Here is a 9,982-nt window from a genome sequence, read left to right as displayed (position 1 = left end):
GCATGGCAATATATCTCAGAATGGCTATGGAAATGCCATAATAGGTAGGTATGGTGGCTGTTTTGAGGAAGGTATATGGTGGGTGTATGGTACCGATGAAATTTGTGCGGCACAAGAGATGCTAGCAATGGTGGAAGGGTGAGAGTGCGTGTAATCCATGGACTCAACACTAGTCATAAAGAACTCACATACTTATTGCGAAAATCTATTAGTTATCGAAACAAAGTACTACGTGCATGCTCCTAGAGGGATAGATTGGTAGGAAAAGACCATCGCTCGTCCCCGACCGCCACTCATAAGGAAGACAATCAAAAATAAATCATGCTCCGACTTCATCACATAACGGTTCACCATACATGCATGCTATGGGAATCACAATCCTCAACACAAGTATTTTTCAAATTCACAATTACTCACTAGCATGAATCTAATATCACCATCTTCATGTCTCAAAACAATCATAAAGAATCAAACTTCTCATAGTATTCAATGCACTTTATATGAAAGTTTTTATTATATCCCTCTTGGATGCCTATCATATTAGGACTAAATTTATAACCAAAGAAAATTACCATGTTGTTTAGAGACTCTCAAAATAATATAAGTGAAGCATGAGAGTTCATCAATTTCTATAAAATAAAACCACCACCGTGCTCTAAAAAAGATATAAGTGAAGCACTAGAGCAATATTGCCTAGCTCAAAAGATATAAGTGAAGCACATAGAGTATTCTAATAAATCACAATTCATTCATGTCCCTCTCAAAAGGTGTGTACATCAAGGATGATTGTGGCAAACTAAAAAGCAAAGACTCAAATCATACAAGACGCTCCAAGCAAAACATATATCATGTGGTGAATAAAAATATAGCATCAAGTGAAGTTACCGATAGACGAAGACGAAAGAGGGGATGCCTTCCGGGGCATCCCCAAGCTTAGTCTCTTGGTTGTCCTTGAATATTACCTTGGGGTGTCTTGGGCATCCCCAAGCTTAGGCTCTTGCCACTCCTTATTCCATAGTCCATCAAATCCTTACCCAAAACTTGAAAACTTCACAACACAAATCTCAACATAAAATCTCATAAGCTCCGTTAGTATAAGAAAATAAATCACCACTTCATGATACTGTTGTGAACTCATTCTTTATTTATATTGGTGTAATATCTACTGTGTGCCAACTTTTCCATGGTTCATACCCCCGATACTACCCATTGATTCATCAAAATAAGCAAACAACACAAAGAAAACAGAATCTGTCAAAAACAGAACAGTTTGTAGAAATCTGCAACTCTCGAATACTTCTGTAACTCCAAAAATTCTGAAAACTTAGGAAAACCTGGGGAATTTGTGTACCAATCAGAGCAAAAAGAATCAGATCAAAAGCACGCTTCTGTGAATTATGAAAAATATTTTCCTGGGTGCAAAAGTTTCTCTTTCTCAGCAAGATCAAAACAACTATCACTGTAAGCTATCCCAAAGGTCTTACTTGGCACAAACATTAATTAAAACACAAAACCACATCTAACCAGAGGCTAGATGAATTATTTATTGAAAAACAGCAAGGAAAAATATTGGGTTATCTCCCAACAAGCGCTTTTCTTTAAAGCCTTTTTAGCTAGGCATTGAAATTTCGATGATGCTCACATGAAAGATAAGAATTGAAGCACAAAGAGAGCATCTTAAAACACGTGACAAACACATCTAAGTCTAACATAATTCCTATGCATAGGGATCTTATAAGCAAACAAATTATCAAGGCAAGCAAAAACTAGCATAATCATGGAAGAAGAAAGAGACGATAGCAATCTCAACAGGAAGAGAGGTAATTTACTAACAAGAAAATTTCTACAGTCATATTTTCCTCTATCATAATAATTACATGTAGGATCATAAGTAAATTCAACAATATAGATATCACATAACATATTCTCAATACGATCCACATGCATGAGAAGTTGACACTCTTCCAAAATAGTGGGATTAACATTAACTAAAGTCATGACCTCTTCAAACCCACTTTTATCGAAAATTTCATAAGATTGAACATACTTCAAATATGTGGGATCTAAAGTTGACACTCTTACAAACCCACTTTCAATATTATTGCAAACATTATTATCAATATCATGTTCATCATGGGGCCTAAACAAATTTTCAAGATCATAATAAGAAACACCCCAATCATGATCATTGCAACTAGTAGACATAGAAAAATTAGCATCCCCAAGCTTAGGGTTTTGCATATCATTAACACAATTAACATTAATGGAATTTATCATAACATCATTGCAATCATGCTTTTCATTCAAGGCACAATAGTGAATCACTTTATAATTTTCTTCTTTCAACACTTCATCACACTTTTCAGATTCACGAATTTCATGCAAAACCTCATAAAGATAATCTAGTGCACTCTCACTAGCAATTGGTTCATCATAAGTGGATCTTTTAAAAAGATTAGCAAGTGGATGAGGATCCATAAACTCTTTGCTTCTGTTTTTCAATATACACACAATTATACCAAGGAAACGAGCAAACAAACCAAGTAAGACATAAGGGCAAACGAAAATACAAATGGAAGAACGACGAAGAAAACAGTGAATCTTTTCGAAAATCATTTTAGAAGTGGGGGAGAGGAAAACGAGAGGCAAATGGCGAATAATGTAATGCAAGAGATGAGATTTTATGATGGGTACTTGGTATGTCTTTACTTGGCGTAGATCTCCCTGGAAACGATGCCAAAAATTCTTCCTGCTACTTCTTGAGCTTGCGTTGGTTTTTCTCTTGAAGAGGAAAGGGTGATGCAGCAAGGTAGAGATAAAAATTTCCCTCAGTTTGAGAACCAATGTATCAATCCAGTAGGAGAAAACACACAAATCACTGAATACCTCCACAAACAATCAAACAAACTTGCACCCAACGCAATAAAGGGGTTGCCAATCCCTTCAAGGTTACTTGCAAAAGTGAGATCTGATAGAGATAGATAAATAATAAAGTAAATATTTTTGGTCTATAGATCGGAAAGTAAAAGATTGCAAGAATAGTAGATCGGAAACTTGTAGGATGGAAAATAGACCCGGTGGCCATAGATTTCGCTAGAGGCTTCTCTCAAGATAGAAAATAATATAGTGGGTGAACAAATTACTGCCGTGCAATTTATAGTAAAGCGCAAAGTTATGATAACATCTAAGGCAATGATCATGAATATAGGCATCACGTCCGTGTCAAGTAGACCGAAATGATTCTACATCTATTACTATTACTCCACACATCGACCGCTATCTAGCATGCATCTAGCGTATTAAGTTCATAAAGAATGGAGTAATGCATTAAGTAAGATGACATGATGTAGAGGAATTAACTCAAGCAATATGATGAAAACTCCTTCTTTTTATCCTCGATGGCAACAATACAATACGTGCCTTGCTGCCCCTACTGTCACTGGGAAAGGACACCACAAGATTGAACCCAAATCTAAGCACTTCTCCCATTGCAAGAAAAACCAATCTAGTTGGTTAAACCAAACCGATAGTTCGAAGGGAATTACAAAGATATCAAATCATGCATATAAGAATTCAGAGAAGATTCAAATAATCTTCATAGATAAGCTGATCATAAATCCACAATTCATCGAATCTCAGCAAACACACCACAAAAAAAGTATTACCTCGATAGATCTCCAAGAACATCGAGGAGAACATGGTATTGGGAATCAAAGAGAGAGAAGAAGCCATCTAGCTACTAGCTATGGACCCGTAGGTCTGTGGTAAACTACTCACGTTTCATCGGAAGGGCAATAGATTTGATGTAGAAGCCCCCCGTGGTCGAATCCCCCTCCGCAGGACGCCGGAAAAGGTCCCTAGATGGGATCTCACGGGTACAGAAGGTTGCGGCGGCGGAAAAGTGTTTTCGTGGATGCCCCTCTTGGTTTGGGGATATATGGGAATATATAGGCGAAAGAATTAGGTCGGGAGGTGCACGAGAGGACCACAAGGGTGTGGGCGCGCCCTACCCCCCTGGGCGCGCCCTACATCCTTTTGGCCGCCTCGTGGCTCCTCCGACTTCGTCTCCAAGTCTCCTGCTTATCTTCTGGTCCAAGAAAAATCATCACGAAGGATTCATTCCGTTTGGACTCCGTTTGGTATTTCTTTTCTGCAAAACTCAAAAACAAGGGGAAAACAGGAACTCGCACTGGGCTCTAGGTTAATAGGATAGTCCCAAAAATAATTTAAAATAGCATATTAATGCATGTAAAACATCCAAAACTGATAATATAATAGCATGGAACAATAAAAAATTATAGATACGTTGGAGACGTTTCAGGGTCATAGAGCAATATATCAGTGTAAACCATGAGTGGATCCCCATAGGACTAAGGGAATGATGCATGGATGGATTCAAGCGTGATAGGACAAAGAGAAAGGAGAGGAGCACGAACCATCGGAAGCCATCACGATTCTTCAGAAGCTTCGCTCCACAGATAGCAGATCCGGAAAATAAACAGGAACCGATTGACCCATTGCCTCGACATCGGGTTAGGGTTCCAATCGAAATAAGGAGAGGAAGAGGAAAAGAACGGAATCACGGTTGTAGTGGAAGAAGGAAGAAGAATGAAAAGGACAAGAGGAGATGCCACTGCGGTCAACGAAAAGGAAACATGAAGAACAACTGGGCTGAGCCGAAGGTGGAGGGGGGTGCACCGGTTTGCAATTAACATGTTAACATGGTCATAAGGCACCAAATATGAGTTGGTGTCATCGGCGCTCCACCTTGCAAGCTGACTGAGCACTGGTACGCATGGTGGCAAGGAACTAGGCTTTGAACCAAAGGCCCGATGACTCGAGGAAAAAACAATTTGTATCTCATCTCCCCCTTGCGTCCCCGTTCATGAGGAGGCGTCAAAATTTATCTGCAGAGCATCGACCCTTTTGAAGTTGGCCCTGCCGGCTCATGTGAGTTGACGAGGCAAACGAGGTTCAGCGGATGCCATGATGTGATGCGTTACGGGCGCCCCTATGTCTCGCTAATAGTGAGTTGTAGGCTAGCCTCGCGTTAAATGAACGCCAGGCTGTGCCGGCCTAGCGCGCGAGGCCACAGGCCACAACCTCGTTTTAACTCGGGTTTTTCTTCACATTCTTTATTTTTTCCTTTGATTTTTTACTCTTGTTTATACTTCCAAACATTATAAATGTAAACATTATAAGAAACAATATATACAAAACATTTGAAAAATGTTAGTTAAGCATTTAAAAATGTGAAATGTGTATAAAAATGTTTCTCGTGTATACAAAAAATGTATATAATTTTTTTTCAATGTTTGCAAAAAATTTGAACATTATTAAAGAAATGTTAATCAAACATTTGAAAAAATGTTGGTCAAGTATTTTAAAAAACTAATCAAGCATTTCTAAAAGTTGATCAAGCATTTTTTTTCTCATGTATACAAAAAATATACAAATACTTAAGAAAAACTTGCTCATGCATTTAATTTTTTTAATCAAACATTGGAAAAAATGTAGATAAATTATATGAAAAAAGTTAATCAAGCATTTGAAAAACGTAAAAAAGTGTGTAGTAATGTTTTCATGCATACAAAAAAGTATACAATGTGCGTGAAAAAAATGTTGATCATGTATTTAGAAAATGTTATGTATGTAAAAAAATGTTCCTGATGTATAAAAAAGATGTACAAATGTGAATAGAATAAGTAAACATGAAAAACATATGTTTGAAATATTGGTAGTCATGTATTCAAAAGTTTATCCGTAGCTTAAGAAAACTTTAATACCATAAAAAATGTTCATCGTGTATTTGAATAAATGTTGCCCATGTATTCAAAAAAGTGTCCATAACATGGTTTTTGGAAGAAAAAAATGTACATCATGTATTTGAGAAATGTACAATGTGTATCAAACAATTGTTTCATGTGTACACCAAAAAAGTGCACTGAGCACTAAAAAATAAATAGACATTTTCCAAGGAAAAACAAAAATTGATGAAACCCAAGAAAGAAACATAAAGAAAATAGAGAAAACCGAGAAAGAAACAAAGAAGACAATGAAAACCAAGAAGGAAACAAAGAAAGAAAAGAAAGAACAAAAGGCAAAAACCGGTGAAAACCGATAAAGAAACAAAGAAAATCAAAGAAAGAAAAAGAAAAAATCCCGGTGAAAATCTTGAAAGAAACAAAGAAAACTGCTGAAAAAGAGGGAAAACTGAAAAATGAAGAATCCGGTGAAGAAATTGAAAACCCCGGAGAAGAAATAAAGAAACCGAAAGAAATAAAAAACACACACAAAGAAAAGCATATCGAACACATAACCATCAAATGACCTAGCGCTAAAGATGGACCGGTCCAGTACTTTATGGTCCTAGGAAAACCTTCAGACGAGACATAAGAACTATTGCTATAAGCGAGATATAGAGTTTGCGGAGTTTTACGGACGACGATATGTATAGTTTGACATGAGCAACAATGGGCCTTGGGCCGTGCGCTTGTATCCTGTAAACTGGGCCTAAAAACTTATTTTACGATGAACAAATATTTAATAGACATTTTTTTATATATTGTGAACTTTTTCCTAATACACATAGATCCATTATAAGATGCAAGCTGCCCATTTTCCAAATAAATAAAGATAGAAGGGAAAGTTGAAACCGGACAGCAAAAACAGAAAACCGGGCATAGGAAACTGGTGAAAAGAACAAAGAGAAAAAACCCAGAAAACCGGTGAAAAAGCCAAATGGGAGGTTCCCGGAATACCATCTCAAAATGTTCGCGAAAACTAAAGCGGTCAGAGCCCAGAAAACGGGGCAAAGAAACCAATGGATTGAACAAAAGAAAAAAAAAACAGGAAAGAAAAACGAAAACCCGGTAAAAGAAACCCAAATGGAAGATCCAAAAACCAGCTCGAAAAATGCTTGTTCGACATCCCAAGCGCTGTGTTCCTACTTCCTAGTGGGCCGGCCCATGTTAGTGCTTAGCGGGTGACGCGAGTGATATGTATGGCTATATGCTTATCATTTGCGGAGTTTTACGGTTTTGTAAATCGGTGTATTGCATCGCATGCCTACACAGGAACAGTAAAGCAAAGAAAATGGTCCGAAAATATCGAGATGGTCCCTGCGAAGAAAAACTAGGAAAAGATGATAATCTTCTAAAGAAAAGGAAAAGTTGAGAAGAATCAGGAATACACAAATGACACGATGGGATAATGCACATCACCGTAGAGGATGCTCGCCTTTCTCCGCAGCCGTGCAGCTCGATTGCAAATTAACCATTACATATCTTTATGTACTAACTTACATGATTATGATTTTGAAGAAAAGTTGTAGTAGCACATACTAGTACAACACATGAACAGAAATACTAGGATTAACAAAATGTATACGCGTAGATATAAGCGCTTGCGCTGTATTGAGGTTAAAAAAAAACCTCTCTCCTCTACATCACTACATCAACGACAAGAGGATGTACGTCTGCATATGCCTCCTTATTTATCTTCGAACGAGGTGGTTCGTTGTTGATTAATCTCTACCATATCCCTATACGCTTCTCCTTTCTAGCTAGAGTAGTTCAGTTCAGTCCAGTTGCCCCCTCTGCGACGACAAGATGGCGTCCAGCGCCTCCTTCACCTGGGAGATTTCCGGCGCTGTTCCCCCTTGCGCCGGCCAGAACTCGTCCGTCGCCAGCACCTTGACTTGCAGCTGCAGGAACTTGACGTAGCTGACGGCCTTCTCGAGCATGGTGACCATGTCGACCTTGGTGCCGTTGGGAACCAGCTCCTGCAGTGTCCGCAGCCGCTCGCTGATCTTCTCCCGTCGGTTCTGCAGGACACGGCGGCAAGTTGTTCAGATCCACCCAAGTCAAGCATGCAGTAGAGACAAGTGCAGTTTCGCCACCGAATTTACCTTTGCGGCGAGGCTTTGCGGGTCCCCCTTGGGCGAGGTGGTGGTGCGCGCCGCCGGCTTCGCCTTACTCGTCTTCCTGCTCGCACCGCACGGCTTCTTGGAGGCCCGCGGCTCCGCATCCTGCACGCGCGCCGCGTACGATCGCTTCGAGGAACCGCGCGCCGGCGCCGGGGCGTCGGGCGAGCCGTTGGACGTGCTCGGGAACAGGAGCCCGAACGGCCGCCCCGCGCCGCCGGAGCTCTGCATCAGGCTGAAGCAGCCCGTGGCTGGATCGAACCCTATGGTCGACGCCGGCCCTGCGTGCTGGTCCTCGTCCATGGCGTCCATCCACGCGTCGCAGTCCGCCTCCTCCTGCGCGACTACCTGGGCGCCGGGGCCTCGCGCGGGCGCGGCACGGTCGAATGCGAGCACGGACATCCCCGCGCCCGCCCAGCTCGCGCTCTCCGGCACGTAGGCGCCGGCGGCGCCGGCTGGCTCGTCGTGGGCGTAGTTGTAGCCCCCGAAGAGCACCGTCGTGTCCACGCCTCCGAGCAGCGCGTCGTGGCCACCGTAGACGAGCGCGTCGAACCCGCCGTCGTACGTCACCATCGGCTCCCGCACTAACGCCATGATCACGATCACGTAGCGCTACCTACCTAGTTGCTAAACCAAGATGGTGTCTAACTATATAAGCTCTGTGCTGTGCTGTGCTCCCACAAGTGGTTGGCAAGCGGCGGCGAGTTGTGTGCTGCCTTCGCGCCATGCCGCCGGCTATATATACATGCGGCGGCGCACAGGCGGGCACATGGGTGGGCGGGCTTAAAGAAGCCGGTGCAACAAACAAAACACCGTGCGTGGAGAGGATTATACAAAGTACATCTGCATTAAATGCTGGAGCTAGATAGGTGATCGAGCTGCCGATCCTTGCTGTAGCTGTGTCCCTCTCCTCTGTTCCCGGAGCCTCGCGCGCACTCAATACCGGTTCTCGGGCAATCAGGTTTAGTGGAGCCCCAGAAGGAATGCATGAAGGAAGGGAGGTTGTGCGGATCCACCTGAAATTGAAGAGGGGGCATGGCGACCCGTTTGGGTTGCGGGGAGGCAGGGAGCAGAAGGCGCGGCGGAGGCGACGGGCTCTCCCACGTGCTCCAGATCCCCGACCCCTCTCTTCTCATGTGGCCATGCGATTCAGCGGCGGGCCGGGTCAGCTAGACAGGCCGCATATGCTGATTTGCCTTGCCCTCTCTTTATTGCGGGCTTGCGGCCATGCAACGCAAATGGGTTTTCTACATTTCCTACAATGGTACCACAATGCCTTGATATCCTGCTTCATTTATTCTTTTCTTTCAAGAACACGTAGAACCTTTTCTAATCGTTCGTTCCTTCAAGTGAGAAAAGATTGTAGAAGCGGTGCATCGGTGTCACGAGGCTATTAGCATTCATCTTTCTTTTTTTACCCGCAACAAAAAACATTCATCTTTTTAATTTTTTTGGCCTTTTATTGATATTTTTCTTACACCGGTATCAAGTATAACTTGTCGTAAATAGATGCTAACCTAGTATTTAATCGAAAATGTATACAACCAACCTATTGCAAAACCAAAGACATAAACCCCACAAAATATAAAGTGCCAACAAGAAGTTAGAGGGAAAAAAGCTAGGGGAAAACAAATCCTAGCGCGGTCTCTGATGGTCAGCTCTACAGGTGTACACACCGCCAAGACAATAGTAACTGCAATGGAATTATTACATCTGCAATGCAGCGAGCAAAGTTCAGAGTATCATCCAAGACTCTTGGAAGGGAAAACAACACCATAGAAATGTAAACCTATCTAAAGCCCCGGAGAAGATTCCTACTAGGAAATCCTAAGTAGCTCGCCCCACCGTTGATCTAGCAGTCATAGGCATTCGAGTTATAGAGTTGCTTGAGCATTAGAACATAGGATCTTCCATTAACGATCCAGAGAAACGACCAAACCCAGAATCCACTTCACGCTTTGCTATTTTCGCCCCTAAAATATAAATTCATTGCACAAACACCATAAGCCCCATAAGGTGGCATATGTAAGCAAATTAATTGCATCAGATTTTCCTTTA

At 41.8% G+C, this 9,982-nt stretch overlaps 1 protein-coding gene across 1 annotated transcript; it reads right to left on the bottom strand.

Moving 5' to 3' along the window:
- Nucleotides 1–7,377: 7,377 nt before the first annotated feature.
- Nucleotides 7,378–8,518, bottom strand: LOC119321255 (transcription factor UNE12-like). Its single transcript, XM_037595025.1, has 2 exons — nt 7,910–8,518; nt 7,378–7,825 (listed from the first exon to the last, which is right to left on the bottom strand). Exons 1-2 carry the CDS (start codon nt 8,516–8,518, stop codon nt 7,580–7,582), a joined length of 855 nt encoding a protein of 284 aa, XP_037450922.1. The 3' UTR covers nt 7,378–7,579.
- Nucleotides 8,519–9,982: the final 1,464 nt, after the last annotated feature.

The sequence above is a fragment of the Triticum dicoccoides genome, chromosome 6B (assembly GCF_002162155.2).
Source record: "Triticum dicoccoides isolate Atlit2015 ecotype Zavitan chromosome 6B, WEW_v2.0, whole genome shotgun sequence".
In the NCBI taxonomy this organism is placed as follows: domain Eukaryota; kingdom Viridiplantae; phylum Streptophyta; class Magnoliopsida; order Poales; family Poaceae; genus Triticum; species Triticum dicoccoides.
Note: the sequence above shows the minus strand (reverse complement) of the source record. Positions and strands in the feature narration are given on the sequence as shown.

Excerpts from the sequence above, each read along its gene's own strand:
- LOC119321255 (XM_037595025.1), bottom strand. The coding sequence starts at position 8,518 with ATGGCGTTAGTGCGGGAGCCGATGGTGACGTACGACGGCGGGTTCGAC. Across the intron at positions 7,826-7,909 it reads CGCAAAGCCTCGCCGCAAAG|AACCGACGGGAGAAGATCAG; the intron begins GTAAATTCGGTG and ends CGTGTCCTGCAG.